This window comes from Hemitrygon akajei, chromosome 21 (genome assembly GCF_048418815.1).
Source record: "Hemitrygon akajei chromosome 21, sHemAka1.3, whole genome shotgun sequence".
Taxonomy (NCBI): domain Eukaryota; kingdom Metazoa; phylum Chordata; class Chondrichthyes; order Myliobatiformes; family Dasyatidae; genus Hemitrygon; species Hemitrygon akajei.
The window spans coordinates 16,756,882-16,776,896 of NC_133144.1; the positions used below are offsets into that span (position 1 = coordinate 16,756,882).

At 42.0% G+C, this 20,015-nt stretch overlaps 2 protein-coding genes across 2 annotated transcripts in view; one reads left to right on the forward strand and one right to left on the reverse strand.

Moving 5' to 3' along the window:
• The window catches only part of cib2 (calcium and integrin binding family member 2), a 145,148-nt gene extending 137,182 nt beyond the window's left edge, over nt 1–7,966 (reverse strand). Inside the window, exon 1 of the mRNA XM_073024882.1 lies at nt 7,619–7,966. The gene's annotated coding sequence lies outside the window, so the exon portion shown is untranslated. The remainder of the gene's footprint in view (nt 1–7,618) is intronic.
• Nucleotides 7,967–8,267: 301 nt separating this feature from the next.
• idh3a (isocitrate dehydrogenase (NAD(+)) 3 catalytic subunit alpha) overlaps nt 8,268–20,015 on the forward strand; it is a 39,216-nt gene continuing 27,468 nt past the window's right edge. Inside the window, exons 1-4 of the mRNA XM_073024885.1 lie at nt 8,268–8,382; nt 9,478–9,537; nt 12,949–13,032; nt 16,532–16,646. Coding sequence (XP_072880986.1) covers nt 8,356–8,382; nt 9,478–9,537; nt 12,949–13,032; nt 16,532–16,646 — 286 coding nt within the window. The 5' untranslated portion in view covers nt 8,268–8,355. The remainder of the gene's footprint in view (nt 8,383–9,477; nt 9,538–12,948; nt 13,033–16,531; nt 16,647–20,015) is intronic.

Here is a 20,015-nt window from a genome sequence, read left to right on the forward strand (position 1 = left end):
CAGTCACTATCATCAGGAACTCAATGCTAAATTGATTATGTTTCAGTTTATTAATGATGCAGCAGGTAATTAGAAGTAAATTGAAAAGGAAATCAGGTAGATTCATTGACTGCACAAGTCAAGTAATTGGCAAAAGAACTATTCTAGCGATCAACAATCCTTTCATAATTTAAAATTAACCTGGAAAACATTGTTTAAAAAAGTGACAAAAGGCAATTTTAGAGTGACTTTAAAAAGAGAGCCTGTGAAATTCTTGGCGACAAGAAATTAGGGGAGCCAGGTAGAAACAGCAAAGGTTTGAGACTAAACTGGGGAATTGCAAAAAGCCTAACACTGTGAATGGCTGTGATGCTTCACCTCAAAATGAACTCAACATCTTTTATGCAAGCTTTGAGATACGGAATAAAAATGCATGTGTCAATCCCTGCAGCATCTGATGACCTGTGATTTGTCTCAGAGGTTGATGTCAGAATATCCTACAAGAGGGTAAAACCTCACAAGGCCTCAGGCCCCAATAGCATACCTGGTAGGGCTCTGAAAACCTGTGCCAACCAACTAGCAGGAGAGTTCAAAGACATCTTCAGTCTCTCACTGCTGCAGTCAGAGGTTTCCACCTGCTTCAAAAGGGTGACAATCACACCAGTGCCGAAGTAGAGCAGGGTGAGCTACCTCAATGACTATTACCCAGTTGCACTCACATCTACTGTGATGAAGTGTTTTGAGAGATTGGTAATGACTGTTGCCTAAGTAAGGACCTGAACCCACTATAATTTGCTGACAATGGCTGTACTTCATTAGGAGTTTGAAGAGACTTGGTATGTCACCAAAGACTCTCACAAACTTCTACAGATGTACCCTGGAGAGCACTCTAACTGGCTGTATCACTGGTATGGAGGGGCCACAGCACCGGATCTGAAAAGTTTGTAGAAACGTGTAAACTCAGGCAATTCCCCAGCATTGAGGACATCTTCAAAAGACAATGACTGAAAATAGGGGCATCCATCATTAAACTCTCCCATCACTCAGGACATGCCCTCTTCTCATTGCTACCATCAAGGAGGAGGTACAGGAGCCTGAAGACACAAACAATGTTTCAGGAACAGCTTCTTTCCCTTCGCCATCAGATTTCTGAATGGACAATGTACACTACCTCTCTTTTTTGCATATGTACTTTAATTATATTGTTACGAATATGCCGCAACTCTGAGGGGCCGAAGGGTACAAAGTCGCCCCCTCCTTTTTGAGAATCGCAAGATTGCTATTAATTCGGGTCTGGGACCCAGGAAATGAGAGAGAATCCACAAGGTTTGGAATGTGCCTTGGCCTCAGCGAAACAAAACCATTGATAACGGCTATTGTCTCTTGGAGACGGAATTGTGTATTGAGTACTGTACTATTCATTGAAACCCCTCAGGGGACGACCAGAGTGGGCTGGTTGAGGGATTGCATCATCCCAACCTGATTGACATCTGAGACCCCGTGAGTAAGGATAAAAGAGGGTTTGGGGAACAACCCCTTTAGATGCACCAGGAGAAACGCTGGAAATCCAGTGACAGCGTTTAATAGCGACAGCCGGTGGGGGGCTCGTGTGCGTCCTTCCCTTGCCTGGGATTGGCGGGCTCACCGCGGAAGAACGGCTTAGCTAAAGGAGAGGCCACAAGTGAACGGCCACACTAACGAGACTCCGACGGATCGAAATCATAAAAGGAATCGGCAAGTTTTTCTCCAAATCTCTCTCTCTCTCCAACCATTGCAAACCCAGCGGTCCCCAAAGGCTGCAGCCTGCATGAACTGAGTGACTTTTATATTTCCATTGGACAATACATTATCCCCAGACAACGATAGAGCGTATTTCTTATTGATTATGATTATACCCGCACTTTTAGATTTAGTATTGACGATGTATATTATCTGTATATTGGCATTGATATCATTTTTGTGTATTTTTACTAATAAATACTGTTAAAAATAGTATCATCAGACTTCATCGGACCTCTCTATCTTTGCTGGTAAGTGACCTAGTTATGGGGTCGTATTTGATACCAAATTGGAGGGCCAGTGAATCGGGCTTTTAAGTCCAAACGTGGGTCTGGTTGCGCGGGTAACCAGACGGGAAACCAGTAAAGATGGACGTTGACGAATTTATAGAAAACCCGACTCTGGAGGCGCTAGAGGCTGCCACAAAGTCGGACTTGATAAATATTGCGAAAGGACTAAATCTCACAGAGGTGAGGTTGTCGATGAAAAAGCGGGAGGTGCAGAGGGCCATAATTCAGTATTATATTGTGAAGAATGTGTTTTCAGCTGAGGTATTGGAAAATATCCCTGAAAAGGTACCAGCTAGTGGGACGGCTCAGTTAGAGTTGGAGAAATTAAGGTTGGAACATGAAATTAAGTTAAAGCAGCTGGAAGCAGCCGAAAAGGAAAAAGAAAGAGCCGAAAAGAAAAGGGAGCAGGACAGAGCTGAGAAGCAGAGGGAGCATGAAATTAAGTTAAAACAGCTGGAAGCAGCTGAAAAAGAGAGGGAGAGAGCCGAGAAGGAGAGGGAGTATGAGGAGAAAGAGAAACAGAGGCAACATGACATGGACATGGAGAAGTTAAGGCAAGAGTGAAGAGCTCAAGGGTCAGACCGAGAGGAGTGGTTTAACGTTAGTCGGGAGTTTAGGTTAGTACCTCCGTTCGAGGAGGCGGATGTTGATAGTTATTTCTTGCATTTTGAAAAGGTGGCAATGAGTCAGAAGTGGCCCAAAGATCAGTGGGTGGCGTTGTTACAAACTGTGTTAAAAGGGAAGGCACAACGGGCATATGCGGCGTTGTCCATGGAGGAGGAGGAGTCTGAGAATTATGAGAAAGTAAAGGAGGCCATTCTTCGGACCTATGAATTGGTACCTGAAGCGTATAGACAAAAGTTCAGAAATTTAAAGAAAGGGTGGAATCAGACGTATGCAGAGTTTGCCTATGAGAAGGGTGTGCTCTTGGATCGCTGGTGTGCAGCAGAAATAGTGGAAGAAGATTTTTGGCATCTCAGGGAGTTAATTCTGATTGAGGAATTTAAAGGTTGTGTTTCGGATGATATCCGGATGTATTTGAATGGGAAGCCGAATAAGTCCATCTCCGAATTTGCTAGGTTCGCAGATGAATATGCCCTAACCCACAAGACAAAGTTTTCCTCGAATAAAAGTTACCAGAGAGACCATGGGAACGGTAGAGAAAGCCCACCGGCTGAGGCAGAGGTCCCGCCAGGAGCTAGTGGTAAAATTAAGGAGGAGGTAAGGCAAGATGGCAGGAGAGGTCCTGGCTTGACCTGTTTTAATTGTGGAAAGGTGGGTCATATTGCATCTAAGTGCCTTGCTCCGAGGAAGGAGATGAAAAGGGAGAGCAGCAGTACCTATAGGCTGTATTGCGTCAATCAGAAAATCGACGAGAGAGCCCCAGGTAGATAGAGTACAAGAGGGGCGTGAGAAATTTCGTTCAGAAGGAACCGTGTCTGTGAAAGAGGGAGACACACCAGTTCCAGTGCGGATCTGTGGAGACACGGGAGCTGAGCTGTCATTGTTTTGCAGTACGGTACTAGATTTTGGTCCTCAGACTGGAGAGGTAGCTTTGAGAGGCATAGGAAAAGGGACAGAAGCGGTGCCCTTGCATAGGATCATTATAAATTGTGAGCTGGTATCTGGACCAGTTGAAATAGGGGTGCGATCAGAATTCCCGAGAACTGACGTCGACCTCCTTCTGGGTAACGATTTAGCTGGTGGTGACGTTTGGTCGGCCATGGAGCTGACGAGCCAGCCTGTAAGTGTTGAGGACCCGCCCCTAGATTCCAAGATCTATCCCGCATGCGCGACCACTCGCAGCATGTCGAGAAAGACCGCTGAGAAAGAGACCAGTTTAAATCAGGCCAGTATTGATTTGGCCGAGATGTTTTTACCGACCCTGTACCAAGAGGGTTTAGAGGGTGGTAAAATGGAGAATAGGAAAGTGAAAGAAAGTAAGGGAGAGGAGGTAGATCTTCCCTTAGCCAGGAGGAAATTTATAGAGGCACGGAGTAAAGATGAGAAACAGATAAGTCTGTTAAAAGGTCCAGGGTTGGACATGGATGATCTGTCTGGTTTGCCAGAACTGTTTGAAGAAGTTGAAAATTTTAAATGTGTTCCCGATAATGAAATGAGGGCAGTCCAAGATGAAAAGGATGCCATTACCTTGAAGAAGTCTGCTGGGTTGGCAGATGAGGTTGTTTCAGTCCGCGGGGTTGAGTTTACTCCGGAAGAGAGTTGCCCAGAGAGGAACTGGGAGGATCAGGGGAATTTAGAATTTGAAAAGGGAACGGGTATTGAAAGCCTGAAAGAGGCAGATGTCCCGTTTGAGTGTGTTCAAGATGTGGATGCATGTGGTACTGAACCTAGTAATGGAGCTCAGAAAAAGTCTGAGGTATTTGATTCAGTTGAAAAGGAATGCAGTCCTTGTGGGTCAGATGGACTTGGTTCAGTGAAGAAAGGGTTAACCTTGGTAATAGTGGGAAATGAGAATTCCCAGTCGTTTGTGTTCGAAGGTGTGTTAAAAGTTAGTGAGGAGACAAAAGGTGGTGAGGTGAATATTATTATTGAAGGAAAAGGGAAAAGTGTAGTTCCTAAATTGAATGAAGAAAATTTAAAGTCTGGATCGATGTCAGAAGCAGCAACCAGGCTGCAGAGACAATGGCTTGGTAACACGGTGCCTGCGAATCAATTACAGGTTGATTTGGAATGTAAAGGTGCCCCATACGCTATTGTTATTCAAGAGAGTGCTGTGAAGAGGCAGAAGGGTCCTGAAGATAAAACTAACAACTTGCTTAAAATTAAAGAATTGTGTGGAAATTCGGAAAATGGTGTAAGTTTGGAACACATTGTTGATAAAATAACTCCTATGAAAGGAGCATGCAAAAGCCTATTCCACACTGGTGCACAAGTTAACCACGTGGGAGTTAACTGGAAAAGGGGCGAGGGTTGATGGGATGCCATTTTAAATAACAGGATCCGGTTTTAAGGGATTTCGACAAAGCATGTGAATAATAAAGACAACCCCATGGAAGATTGACTGTTAAGTTTGAAAGTAACATAAAGATTAGTATTTGCATGAACTTTTGTAGTATACACGGAAGCTAAGATCACAACTCTTTAGTTTTTGTTTGCTGAAGAAAAGGAATAAAAATAGGTGGTTATCAAATTGGAGTCTGATGCTACAAGAATTTATTAAGGTACAAGATGTTAAGATATTAAAGGAAGTGACAATGTAATCGCTAACTGTTTAGATGCTGACTTGAATGTATAACTGTATTACTCTGTAGTGAAAAAAAACTCTTTTGTATTGTGTTAGATTCTGAAATCCTGTAAGACTCTGTATTAATTAATTTTTACCTGTTGGTAAAAATCTCAGAAGGAAGGGGGTGTTACGAATGTGCCGCAACTCTGAGGGGCCGAAGGGTACAAAGTCGCCCCCTCCTTTTTGAGAATCGCAAGATCGCTATTAATTCGGGTCTGGGACCCAGGAAATGAGAGAGAATCCACAAAGTTTGGAATGTGTCCTGGCCTCAGCGAAACAAAACCACTGATAACGGTTATTGTCTCTTGGAGACGGAATTGTGTATTGAGTACTGTACTATTCATTGAAGCCCCTCAGGGGACGACCAGACTGGGCTGATTGAGGGATTGCATCATCCCAACCTGATTGACATCTGAGACCCCGTGAGTAAGGATAAAAGAGGGTCTGGGGAACAACCCCTTTAGACGCACCAGGAAAAACGCTGGAAATCCAGTGACAGCATTTAATAGCGACAGCCGGTGGGGGGCTTGTGTGCGTCCTTCCCTTGCCTGGGATTGGCGGGCTCACCGCGGAAGAACGGCTTAACTAAAGGAGAGGCCACAAGTGAATGGCCACACTAACGAGACTCCGACAGATCGAAATCATAAAAGGAATCGGCAAGTTTTTCTCCAAATCTCTCTCTCTCTCCAACCATTGCAAACCCAGCAGTCCCCAAAGGCTGCAGCCTGCATGAACTGAGTGAACTTTATATTTCCATTGGACAATACATTATCCCCAGACAACAATAGAGCGTATTTCTTATTATTATTATACCCGCACTTTTAGATTTAGTATTGACGACGTATATTATCTGTATAATGGGATTGATAACATTTTTGTGTATTTTTACTAATAAATACTGTTAAAAATAGTATCATCAGACCTCTCTATCTTTGCTGGTAAGTGACCCAGTTACGGGGTTCGTAACAATATTGTGTACTTTAATTATATTGCACTGTACTGCTGCAATATTTCACAACATATGCCAGCGATATATTAAACCTGATTCTGAGTTGACTGGCCTGTACCTTCAAGTTTGCAACATTGGTGGTGGCATCTGTCGGTCTTGAGAGACCATGGGCGCAGGCCTGGGCAACCCAGGGTTGTATGGGAGACCAAGCCCAAGGAGATGGTGGTGGACTTTAGGAGATCTAGGCCTCATATGGAGCCAGTGATCATTAATGGAGAATGTGTGGAGCAGGTTAAGACCTACAAATATCTGGGAGTACAGTTAGACGAGAAGCTAGACTGGACTGCCAACACAGATGCCTTGTGCAGGAAGGCACAGAGTCGACTGTTCTTCCTAAGAAGGTTGGCGTCATTCAATGTTTGTAGTGAGATGCTGAAGATTTCTATAGGTCAGTTGTGGAGAGCGCCCTCTTCTTTGTGGTGGCGTGTTGGGGAGGCAGCATTAAGAAGAGGGACACCTCACGTCTTAATAAGCTGGTAAGGAAGGCGGGCTCTGTCGTGGGCAAAGTACTGGAGAGTATAACATCGGTAGCAGAGCGAAGGGCGCTGAGTAGGCTACGGTCAATTATGGAAAACCGTGAACATCCTCTACATAGCACCATCCAGAGACAGAGAAGCAGTTTCAGCGACAGGTTGCTATCGATGCAATGCTCCTCAGACAGGATGAAGAGATCAATACTCCCCAATGCCATTCGGCTTTACAATTCAACCGCCAGGAGTAAGATATGTTAAAGTGCCGGGGTTAGGACTCAATGTATTTAAGTAAACTACTTAAGAACTTTTTAAAAGCTATTATTAATGCTTTTTGAGAGGGTGATTTTAGATGCATATCATATTTTTACTGAGTTAAGTATTTTATGTAATTAGTTTTGCTACAATAAGTGTATGGGACATTGAAAAAAGTTGAATTTCCCCATGGGGATGAATAAAGTATCTATCTATCTATCAAAGGGAAGGGCACCCATGCAGCTTGACGTCGCAGAGCGATGTGTTGTTAAGTGCCTTGCTCAAGGACACAACCAGTGACCTTCAGGTTACTAGTCTGATGCCTTGCCCACTAGGCCACGCACCAACACTTGCATTAGTAAGTACAATATAGAGAGTATCGGGAAATAACGGTTGTTTGGTCCACCTTGGCCAAATCCCAAAAATGAGGAGCTGCATGTCTGAAAATTCTCTTTTTATTGCGGTAAAGATGGGGCTTCGTATGTGCTATAAGAGAGCAAAGAAACTTGCATTGTTCCCCTACAACTCTCATGTACATAGTCCTGTGACTCTCTTTCAGGTTTCAATACTGTGCTGGGATACTTACACCTTAGATAGCATTCAGGAAGATGTATCACTTTCTCAGTGTTACACGTGCAACAGCCTGACACTGAAGCGGGACCAATCCAAGACCCTCCGACTAAGGCACACTGCGGCCGGTAATGTGAAGAGCCTGCGTACAATTGGCTGCTACGGACTCTGAATCAGAAGCTCCAAGAGGTGGCAATGACAACTGGCGCATTCGCGTGGACTTAGCTCGCAACTAAGCCAACCTGACCATATATCCGCCCAGATAAACCCGTCCTGACAAAAGCGCCCCGTTGAATCCTTGAGTCTCCTTGCTCGGTGGCCTCTCTTAGTCATCAGACCGGGGGCGGTGTTCAGAACACTCCGATGGATCGTATCCCGGTCGGTGGGAGGGTGGGACTTTCCCGCTGCGGGTATCTGATTGGCAGGGTTCTCGTCCTATGGCAGGATGACTGAACATTGATTTACCAGAGCCAGCCCGTGATTGCGGGGATTACCTCGTATCTCCCCCTTGACAGGTCGGGTTTTGGGCCGCCCGGAGTCTATGATTGACATGGACCGGTTCGAATGAAGACGGGAGGGAGGAGGAAAATGGTAGCGTACCTGAGTCTATGATTGGTACGGGCTGGTTCCTATGGTGACAGGATTAGGGGCGGGACTCCAGCACAGCGGAGCCAGTGATTGGTTGTGGCCGGGTCCTATGGTGACTGAGAGAGGGGATCACGGAGCTGCTGGTTCGAGTAGTGCAGCGCGAAGATGGCGGCTGGGTTGTGGAGGAGCACGGTGAGGGGCGCCGTGGAGATGGACTCCGGGCCCAGTGCGTGGGGTTGGGGCTGTTTCGTGCCTTGGCACCCGTTATGGAGCACCCCCGAGAGGCGAGGCTGCAACATGTTTGCCTCCGACGCCCGGATGCTCGAGCCACATGGGCGCGGAGCGGGCGGAAAAGGAGCCGCCGACGTGGGCGGGCATTTGGCATCGGGCCAGGGTTGATCAGCGGGAGGGTCATTTAAAGGGTAGTAGGTTCTGGGTATACGTGAGGATGGCATGGAGAATGGTGTCCATCCCGAACCCCTATGGATTTTTGTTGTGTTCCCAAGTGGCCATGGACTGGAAGGAGCTGGATGCTGGAGGGCAGGGGGAAGCTGCTGAGGCCCTGAACTGTGGGCAGGTCAATGAAGAAAGTGGATAGGAAGGACAATGAGGGTAATCGAGGAGGAGCTGATGGAAGGGGGAGAGGGCTGCCATCTTTGGGTGTGGGGGAAGATCTTGGGAACCTATAGCGTGGGTGAGTTGGGGTGTCTAGGGCATTAGGAAGCTGAGGCTCTTAAGGGTGATGGGACCCTGGAATGGTTGGTTTGGGTAGAGCAGGTGTGGGGTGACAGAAGGAGGGTGAAAGGCAATTTGAAGGACCTTATGGAGCAGATTATGGTTGCTACAGCATTTCACATTGTTATCCTGTAGTTCAAGTGACTTGAGTTCAATAATGTTATTGGCTGCTGTCTTGTGTGAACTTTGTGTTCTCCCTGTGGCTGTAGCTTTCCTGTAGTGCCTCAGTTTTCTCTGTGCCCAAGTAGGTTAATGACAACTGTGAATGGTTCCTCTTTTTTGTGGACAATGGATGGGAAGTTGATGACTATGTCAGAGAGTATAGGTCATGGTAATAAGTGGGGTAATGGGAACACTCTGGTCGCTAACATAGGTTTGATGGGCCACATTAACTCTATCATGAAAGATATATTACAAGATAGGGGTGTAATAAGTGCAAGTTGGGCCTGGGGTTGAGGGGTTGTCCAGAGTGAGATGGTGGAATTCAGGGGATAATGGAGTTAGCTGACTTAGATGAAGTTGCAGTGGCATTTCTCCTGTTTTGTCTTTCAGGTTTCCCGTGTAATGGGAGCAGTAAAGAGTCACCAACCAGTCGCCAGGACCTTGTCTGATGTTAGTATTTCAGCCTTTCTCAGGGTCGCTGTGACCTTTGCCTAAATGTGCCTATAATTCTGTTAATCTGACTTTGTTGTTTGAGATATTCTCTTTAATACTGTTTATTCATTATCATATAACAGTAACTTTGTATTAATGCACAGCATGGTCCAGGTTCTGCTGTGCTTTCTGTGCATAATAGAAAGGCAATTCAAGTGTTTCAGAACACTGCAGCATTTTGTCTCGTATGTACATTCATTGCAGAATAAGAAAATCAATTATTTCCAGCGTGTGGTTTTAATGTTCTCATGAAGGGGTTCTGACTTAAAACATTTTGACTATTTTAAAATTTATTTCTTATTATACAGCCTAAGCTGCTGAATGTTGTTGACATTTCATGTTTCTGCATGCTGAGCATTGTGTTTATATTTGTTCTTTGAATCAGTGTCCTTGAGAAGGTGTGTATGTATCAGAATCGATATTAAGGAAACGAACATCCAACAAACTGGTATTTCTAGATCTGCCATCACATCTGAAGAACTATAGTGAAGTCAAGAAGCATTTCTTAAGGGTGTTGAGGCTTAGAAATCTTTACTAAATCTAACCTCAGATCAAAGGTGGAGATGCGTCTGTATCAAAGGAGGTGTAAGGTGTTCCTTGGGCAAGGTGTAGCAGCACCTGCTTAGCCCCCTGATCAGGGTCGAGTGAAGCCATGGGTGCAGGTGGTGAATTGTCATATGAGCAATTGGTGTATATCACAAGTCCTCATTATGCAACCACCAACACTAGGCAGATAATCGCTGAAGAGTATTGATAATGGCTAGGGTCACCCGTCTTGTAAAGTCACTCCCCAGAAGAAAGCAATGGCAAACCACTTCTGTAGAAAAATTTGCCCATAACAATCATGGTCAAGACCATGATCACCCATCACCCATAGGTTATACTTTGTATGCACAGCATATGGTCCAGGCTCTGCTGTGCCTTGTCTACATAATAGAAAGACAATTCAAGTGTTTCAGAACACTGCAGGATTTTGTCTTGCAAGTATATTTGTTGCAGAAAATGAAAATCATTGATTTCCAGCATCAAAGAAATAACTTTTTCTGATATCCAGAACTGCTGTCAGGGTGTGATCAGACAGTGGAAAAGCTGAAGATCATAAGGCCAGAAGATATAGGAGCAGAATTAGCTGTTTGGCCCATTGAGTCTGATCCACTATTCTAACATGGGTGATTTTCTTTTTCAATCCCATCCTCCTGCTTTCTCCCTGTAACCCTTCACCTCCTTACCAATTACGAAACTATCAGTTCTGCCTTAAATGCACCTTCTGTGGCAATGCATTCTGCAGATTTACCAACTTCAGGCTGAAGAAATTCCTCTGGATTTCAGTTCTAATGTGATGACCCCTTATTCTGAGGCTGTGCCCATGGATCCTAGATTTCCCACTGATGGAAATATTCTCTCCATGTCCACTCTATTTCAGGTCTTTTTCAGCAACGATACTGAAAATCTGAAGTAAAAACATAAATGCAATATTCAACAAGTCAGGCAGCCCCTGAAGGGAGAGAAGCAGTTAATTAATGGCCAGCTGCTCGGACCAATGGTTTGGTCAGCTGGTAGAGCCTGTAAGCTTGGGTTCCAGCTGTGTTGTCTTCATACTGGAACCCTGCTAATCCTAGTTGCCCTGAAATTGTGTTAAATCTTTAGCAAATCCACACATAGTCTATCTTGTGGATTTTCTTTCCTCAAATAAAGGGAATATATCCTTGGAGCTGAATCCTCATTGAATTCTGGGATTTGGGGATTGTTTGGGAGGAGCGGAGGAAAGAAGATTGGGTGACTTGGCCCTGTCCTTTATGTAGTTTGAAAGAATGAGATGGAATCTTATTTAAATATGCAAGATTTTTGAGAGAAGGCTTGACAAGCTAGTTACATAATGCAGATTTCACATGGTGTGGGTCTCGGATTAGAGGGCATTGTGTCATAAAGAGGTCACCAATGAGATGTGGCAAAATTTCTTAATTTGTGTTGTGCATCTTTGAAATTCTCCACTCCAGAGATCTGTGGATGTTTAGTCAGTTAAAGTATTCAAGAATAAGTTTTTTTTTGGAACACAGTGGAGTTGGGCATTATTGAAAATTCAGCAGAATATCAGAGGAATAACCAAAGACTACAAACCACAAGATTGAAGTGCAGAGCTTGCTTAATACGACACGTGTTTCTTACACTTTCACAATCAGAGGAAATTTATCTCTTTTTTTAAAGTGAAGGTATTTAACAAATAGTAAACACGGGGAAATCTGCAGATGCTGGAAATTCAAACAACAACACACACAAAATGCTGGTAGAACACAGCAGGCTAGGCAGCATCTATAGGGAGAAGGGTCAGGACGAAGGGTCTCGGCCTGAAATGTCAACAGCGCTTCTCCCTATAGATGCTGCCTCGCCTGCTGTGTTCCACCAGCATTTTGTGTGTGTTGTTGTTAACAAATAGTAAACTGAGTTTTGGATAAAAAGTATTTACAACTTTCTGGTGCTTGAAGCACTTCTCATTGAACATTGACTGGGCTGGGAAAGAAAGGACATAGAGAACATGGTGGCTGAATTCTTTGGGTTCTGGTCCTCGCATATATTGTTCAACTCACTTGAGCATTATTAGTTAATTTATCATCTGAAATAGTAATGGTTGTGCTAGATGTCCAAATAAATTGGCTACCTCACATATATCTCTAAATAGTGGTGCGGTCCCCTTAATGCAAACATATTTGAATGAGGGAGGCATCCTTTTTTGAAATAATAATTGTGTAATTGAGTTTTCAGATTTTTAAAGCAGTGGGAAAATGACACTGAGGTTAAATACCCGTTTGTAATTTCTACATTGAATAGTTTCTAGTAAAGAAATATAATGAACATTCTGGATAATTGTGATGTCCATGGGAAGTCTCACTATTAAAATTGCAGTACTTGTCTCTGCATGAATGCTCTGTGCTAGCAAACAACTTGGCAAGTTGTTCATCTGTTGTGAAGTAAAAATATGTAGTTATGAAATCATGAGGCACGGGTAGGCCAAAAATAACCGACACATTAGAAATGCTTTGCATGCAATTGCTTCATGTCCTTTTGTGTTTCCATCTTTGAAATACTTATTGACATTGTATGTAAACTGTGCTAAAACTGTGTTTCCATTTAGACATAATCTTACAACAGTTAACAATTGCAGATACAAAACTAATTTGCATTTGTTTCCAACATCAACTGTACATGCATGGGAAAAACCTGCAGGATTATAAACAATATATTTTTTTTGCAGCAACTGAGTCACCAGTGTGGGTAGAATGACTGTAGAAACCAGTTTTGTAAATATAATCACATTTTTTAAATGCCCTAAACAAAATTTATAAGATTCAATATTCTTGGGACTTGTTTCAGATACGAACTGTAACATTAATCCCAGGTGATGGCATTGGCCCAGAGATATCTGATGCTGTAGTGAAGATTTTTGATGCTGCTGAGGTAAATACTTTTCTCTCTTTTGTTTATTTAATTAAGTGTAGTTATTAAATCTATTTAATTGAATGAATATTTAGTATTAATGTAAATGGGTGGTTGATGATCAGCACAGAATTGGTGGGCTGAAAGGCCTGTATCTGTGGTGTCTGGAGAACTCTGATCAGCTTTCAAATGGCTGTTCAGGTTTTTGTTAGGCATTTGAACAGCACAGTGGTAGTGAGTGCCTCCCAATGTGTGAACCTGACAAAAAAAACTATTTTTATCATAAACTGCTTGCTAATCTATCTAAAAATAAATTAAACATGCCATGACTTCCACGTAATGAAGCCACAACACCTTAACTGCTTGTTGAGCTTTGTCAGTCTTTGCAGCTGAATGTGACGGGGAACTCCAGAGCACAAGACTTCCCTAAAACACTCTTTGGTGCAAGACAAATTCTCCAATTTCACTTTTATTTTTGGTACCTGGTAACTTGAGTTGAAGTTTTTTTTTCTATGTTCATCCTAAATTAGGCAAAGACTATACAACCACATCTAACCTCCATTATATTCAAATTCTACAGACTAAGTAATGTCTGTAATGCTTGATTTCTTTCTTGGGGTAGGGTTAGAATTCTTTTAAAGGTTAGTGCATTAAGTTGGTGTACATTTTAATGGGAACAGTATGGATAGATGCATTGTTTGCAGCTCTTCAAATAACCAGATACTGAATTCAAACATTGTTTTTACTTTATTAATGAAATGTGATCATTGCTGCCAAAACCATTAGAACATGAGAGTGTAGCAGTATAGGAACAGGCCTTTCAGCCTGTAACGTGTCAAACTAAATTAGTAATCAAATGCCAGCATACACTAATCACTTATGCTACACAAATCCATATCTGTCCATTTCCTACACATTCGTATCTTGAATCCCTATTTTATTTGCCTCCACCACCACCCTGGGCAGAACATTTCAGGCATCCCCCACTGTACAAAAATAAAAAAAGCTCCGTGCATCTCTTTTGAACTTGGATGCATGGCCTTTGGTAGTAGACATTTCATCCCTGTGGATAAAAAGGTCTGGCTGTCTATCTATGCCTCTCATAAATCTATCCTCAGCCTCCATTGCCCCAGAGAAAATAGGGGTCTAATCTCTCTATATAACACGATACTCCAGGTGCAGTCTAACTAAAGTTTTATAAAGCTGGTTTTTGAAATTCCTTGACCAATAAAGGCAAGCATGCCATGTACCATTTTTACCACTCTATCAACCTGTATAGCCACTTTCAAGGAGCTATGGACTTTGACCCCAAGCTCCCCCTGTACATTGCTTTACATTTGATCTCCCAAAGTGCAAAACTTTATATTTGGCTGGGTCAAATTCCATCTCTTTCTGCTGCCAATATCTGCAACTTATCTGTATCCTGCTGTATCCTTTGATGATCTGCAGTATGCAAAACATTGTTGTGAATTTACTAATCCACCTATCCACATTTTCATCCATGCCATTTATATACATAACAAACAGTAGCAGTCCCAGTACAGATCCCTGCAAAACATCATTAGTCACAGACCTCTTGACAGAATAAATCCCATCAACTACTCCTGTATTCTATGGGCAAGGCAATTCTGAATCCAAACAACAAATTCATTGTAGATCCTATATATCTTAATCTTATGGTTGAGGGACCGTGTCAACCATCTTGTTTAAACTCATGTGGTCAACATGACAACTCTACCCTTGTCAGTCACCTTCATATCCTTCTCGAAAAACTCAATCAAGTTAGTAAGACACAACTTCTCTGTCAAAGCTATGCTGCTTGTCCCTAATTAGCCACTGTTTTCCAAATGCTTATAAATCCTATCCCCAAGAATCCTTTCCACTAATGTCCATACACTGGTCAATAGTTTCCAGGATTATCCTGATTTCCCTTCTTGAATAAATCAAATTTACTTTCTCACCTTCTGAGATCTTGCCTGTGGCTAGAGAAAACATGAAGATCTTGGCAAAGGTCCAGCAATCTCATCTCTTGCCTCTCCCAATAACCTTGGGTGTATTTCTTCAGGCCCTGGGGCTTGTCCACCTTAATGTTTTGACCCAACATTACCTCTGTTTATCTCAAAATACCATTGCAGATTAGTATGCTCCACATTGATCTCACTCCTTGGTAAATACTGATACAAAGTACTGATTTAGGGCCGCACCCACATCCTCTGCCTCTAAGCTCATGTTCCCTGCTTTATCTTTGATTGGTCCTTCCTGCTCCCTTTTTTATCCTCTTGTTCTTGATCTATGTATAGAGAAGCTGGAGGTTCTCTTTAATTCTACTTTTCAAGTACTTTTAATGGACCCTCCTGGCTTTCCTAATTATTTATTGCAGTTCTTTGCTGGCTTTCTTATAATCCTCAAGTGCCCTGTTTGATTTTAGCTTCCTAAACCTTACATACTCTGCCTTTCTCTTCTTGACTAAATTTGCCACCTCTCTTGACAGTCAGGGTTCCTTTACCTTGTATTCCTTGTCCTTCCTTCCTTACTGGAACGTTCCTGTCCTGTATTCTGTGCAGCTGGTCTTTATACACCCTCCATGTGTCAGATGAGGACTTACCAAAACAAAGCTCTTCCCGATTTCCCTAGTTCTTGCCCAGTCCTCTCATAATTTGCCCATCTCTTCTGAATGCTTCATACTTGTGTTTATCTATAACTAACTTCAAATTTAAGGAGACGTTATCACTGTTCCCTAATTGTTCTCCTGCTGAAAGGTCAATCACCTGGCCAGACTCATTACCCAACACCAGGTCCAATATAGCCTGTTCTCTTGTTGTGCTGAATACATATTGATATAAGAAACACTCCTGGATACTCCTAACAAACTTCTTTTTCTTCCTAACTTGCTTAATTGTCCTTGTGAAGATGATAGTGATTAGCTCTCTTGAACCACTGCAGACCTTCCATTATAACTTCTTCCATAACTGAAGAAGTTAGTTATCTAGTGATAGGTCTCATATTGGTGTAATTAGGGAAAGTGGAATCATCTGAAAATGCAGAAAGATCAGGTAATAAACTTGAGCTGATGTGGAAGAACATGCTTGATCCACAAATGCCAGGCAACCGTACTACCATTGCAAAATCTCCAGTGTTAGCATACTGGTGTGTTTCTTCTATTGCCCTTTGCATGCATTGTCATGTTTAATGGTTATGCTTAAAGGTTTAAGACTTTTTCGTAACCCTCCATTTTGTGTTTCCTCGTCTACCTTTTCATATTATGTATGTGCTTTATTTCAAACATTTTATTTCACAAGTTCTGAGTGTTAACTGCTTCCATCTCCACTGATACTGCTTAACCTCTTCAGTGCTTCTAGTATTTTGTTCTAGTTTTTGTTGTGTGTAGTTCAAGCAATTAATTAAATTTGTTTCCTTCAGTCTAAGCACATGAATTGGGGTGCAGTGGGAGAACTGAAGAGCAATTAAAGTTGTTACTACAAAATTCAAGTAATTTTCTCAAATTCCTTGCATTTTCAAGGCTCCCATTCGTTGGGAGGAGAGGACTGTGACGGCCATTCAATCATCAAGTGGAAAATGGATTATTCCTCCAGAAGCTAAAGAATCAATGGATACAAACAAAATTGGATTGAAAGGTACATAGTAGGTGCTGGTGCTGAAACACTAGTGACTTGTGTCTTATTTAAGTAGATGTGAGTTCAAAGTGAATTCCAAAAACTAGTCTCCAGAGATTCACTATGCAGTCAGAAGTAGTGAGCTCTGAGTCAAGGAGAGATACCAAGCCTGAGCAGACAACCATCCATTTAATTCTAGTCCTATTTCTTTTAAATATTGTTTTTATGTAGGACTAAACTAAAGCCCTTTGTGTCTCAATGAGGATATATAAAGATCCTGTGGCACTGTTTTTGCTATTTTGATTAGGGGAATTACTTAGGAATAAAATGATCATTATCTGGTTATTATGTGCTTATCTAAGAGTTCATAAATGCCCTTAATGTATCTGTCTCTACCATTACCCCTGGCACTCACCACTCTGTAAAGAACTTACCTGCAGCATTCCCCCCCCCCCCCCCCCCATACTTTCCTCCAAAAACCTTAGTTATGTCCCCTGGTATTAGCCATTTCCACCCTGGGGAAAATGTCTGACGATCCACTTGATTGATCTATGCCTCTTATCAACTTGTATACCTCTATCATGTCACCTCTCATCCTTCTTTGCTCAAAAGGGAAAAGCCATAGCTCGCTCAACCTATGTTGAGGTTCTCTAATCCAGGCAACATCCCATAATATGACATGTTCTCTAATCCAGGCAACATCCTGGGAAATCATCTCTACACCCTCCCTTTAGCTCTACATTCTTCCTATAAAGTGACCAGAAATTAGCACAATAATCCAAATGTGGTCTAACCAGAGTATTATAGAGTTGCAACATAACACTGTGGCTCTTAAACTCAATCCCCTGACTAATGAAGGCCAACAAGGCATACTCCTTACCACTGTATCTTGTGCAGCACCTTTGGGGATGTTGGGCTCTTGGATCCTGTTCCTCCACACTGCCTTCAAATTAGACCTTGCAAAGTTAATCGCTTCACTTGTGTGCTACTTTTGGGGAAACATCTGATGCATTTGCTGTAGTCCAACGATAATTACAATTTTTAAAAAAACATTAGTTAGAGCATTTTGGTTGAATCTTGAAATTTAAAAGGAGCATTGTAAATGTAATTTCTGTTGTGGGAGAAGTAACCTTGGACTCCACTTTGATAGTTGAGTGTGCCCTTCTTCATGTTGTTTCATTTTATTGATGCTTTCCTCTACTCTGCAGCCTCCACCTTCATAAGAAAATGGGCAGATCAGCTTTTTTATTGCATTCCTAAACTGTGGAACTGAATATCTAAAACTATAAGGATTGCAGACTTGGTCAATACTTCTAAATATCAGCTCAAAATCTTCTAATGCTTTTAACTAATCATTTTGTCTTCCATTTTTGTTTGTGCTTTATCCTATTGAAAAGTACTTTGAATTACATTATTTATGAAAAGTGCTCTATAAATAATTACTTATGAATTAATAATTTATAAATTCATTCAATTCTCTTTAAGCTTGTTTGTAACTTAGACACGGGCAAAATTTTTATAGAGTATTTCCATTGTAGAGTTAATAGGTTCCTGTTGCTTTTTAATTGATTGAGAAAGATTGTGTAGATTATAACAATAAACTCAGATTTATCATAATTGGAACTTGCATTGGTAGGGCATTGAAGAATGCAGTAGAACAGAGTGATCTAGGAATAATGGTGCATAGTTCCCTGAAGGTGGAATCTCATGTGGATAGGGTGGTGAAGAAAGCTTTTGGTATGCTGGCCTTTATAAATCAGAGCATTGAGTATAGGAGTTGGGATGTAATGTTAAAATTGTACAAGGCATTGGTAAGGCCAAATTTGGAGTATTGTGTACAGTTCTGGTCACTGAATTACAGTATAGGAAAGATGTCAACAAAATAGAGAGAGTACAGAGGAGATTTACTAGAATGTTACCTGGGTTTCAGCACCTAAGTTACAGAGAAAGGTTGAACAAGTTAGGTCTTTATTCTTTGGAGTGTAGAATGTTGAGGGGGGACTTGATAGAGCTATTTAAAATTATGAGGGGGGAATAGATAGAGTTGATGTTGATAGGCTTTTTCCATTGAGAGTAGGGGAGATTCAAACAAGAGGACATGAATTGAGAGTTAGGGGGCAAAAGTTTAGGGGTAACACGAGGGGGAATTTCTTTACTCAGAGTGGTAGCTGGGTGGAACGAGCTTCCAGTAGAAGTGGTAGACGCAGGTTCGATATTGTCATTTAAAGTAAAATTGGATAGGTATATGGACAGGAAAGGAATGGAGGGTTATGGGCTGAGTGCAGGTCGGTGGGACTAGGTGGGAGTAAGCGTTTGGCACGGACTAGAAGGGCCAAGATGGCCTGTTTCCGTGCTGTAATTGTTATATGGTTATAAAGACTTGTTTTTTATAACTGCCTGTAGTATTAAATTGTTTTGAATTGTATTTCAAACTTTGGTTCTTAAAATCAGCATGATTTTAAAAAGGCCAAAAATTGTCTTTTATTTTTCTCACCTACAGGCCTGGGCCACTGTGGCTGTTTCTATCCTTGTTTATTCTATTATACTGATTCAGCTTAGTAGTTACTACTGTGATACTTTCTTAAGCAGGTGTGGCAGTCTATGTCTGAAAGATGAAGACGTGGATAAGATCTGAGTGTGGATAGATTGGTAGCAAGTAAAATCATGCCATCTGCCAGATAATAATTGACTATAACTGTTTGAGCTTGATATTCAATGTTGTCATCGTCGTCATTGCCAAGTCACCCTTCATTAACATTACTGGGTATCACCATTAATGAGAAATTTAACTGGACTAACAATAACTGCTGTGATGGCTACAGAGGCTGTGTATCCTGTATCAAGTGAGTTGATTTCTGACATATCAAAACCTTTTTACAATATATAAGGCACAGTTCAGGAGTGTAATGAGATCATCTCCACTTGCCTGAACAAGTGCAGTTCCAGCTCTGAAGCTCAGAAACTCTGCGCCACCCACGCCATACAAATCCTGTTGCTTGGCACCCCAGTTTGGATTCTAATTATTACCTGCACCATCTGCAAAATATACTGTAGTTACTCACCTGGCAAACTTGCAGCCACTATTGCCAAGGATAAGTTCAAAGCTCAAAGTAAATTTATTAGTGAAGTACATGTATATCACCATATATAATGCTGAGATTTGTTTTGGGGGCATTCTCAGTAGAATCAATGGAAGACCACATCCAGCGGAGTCGATGAGCAACCAATGTCCACAGACAACAAACTGTAAATACAAAAGAGAAAATAAAGTAAATAAGCAATGAATATTTGAACATGAGATGAAGACTCCTTGAAAGTGATTCCATAGGGTGTGGAAACAGTTCAGTGATGGGACAAGTGAGGTTGAATGAAGTTATCCCTATTGGTTCA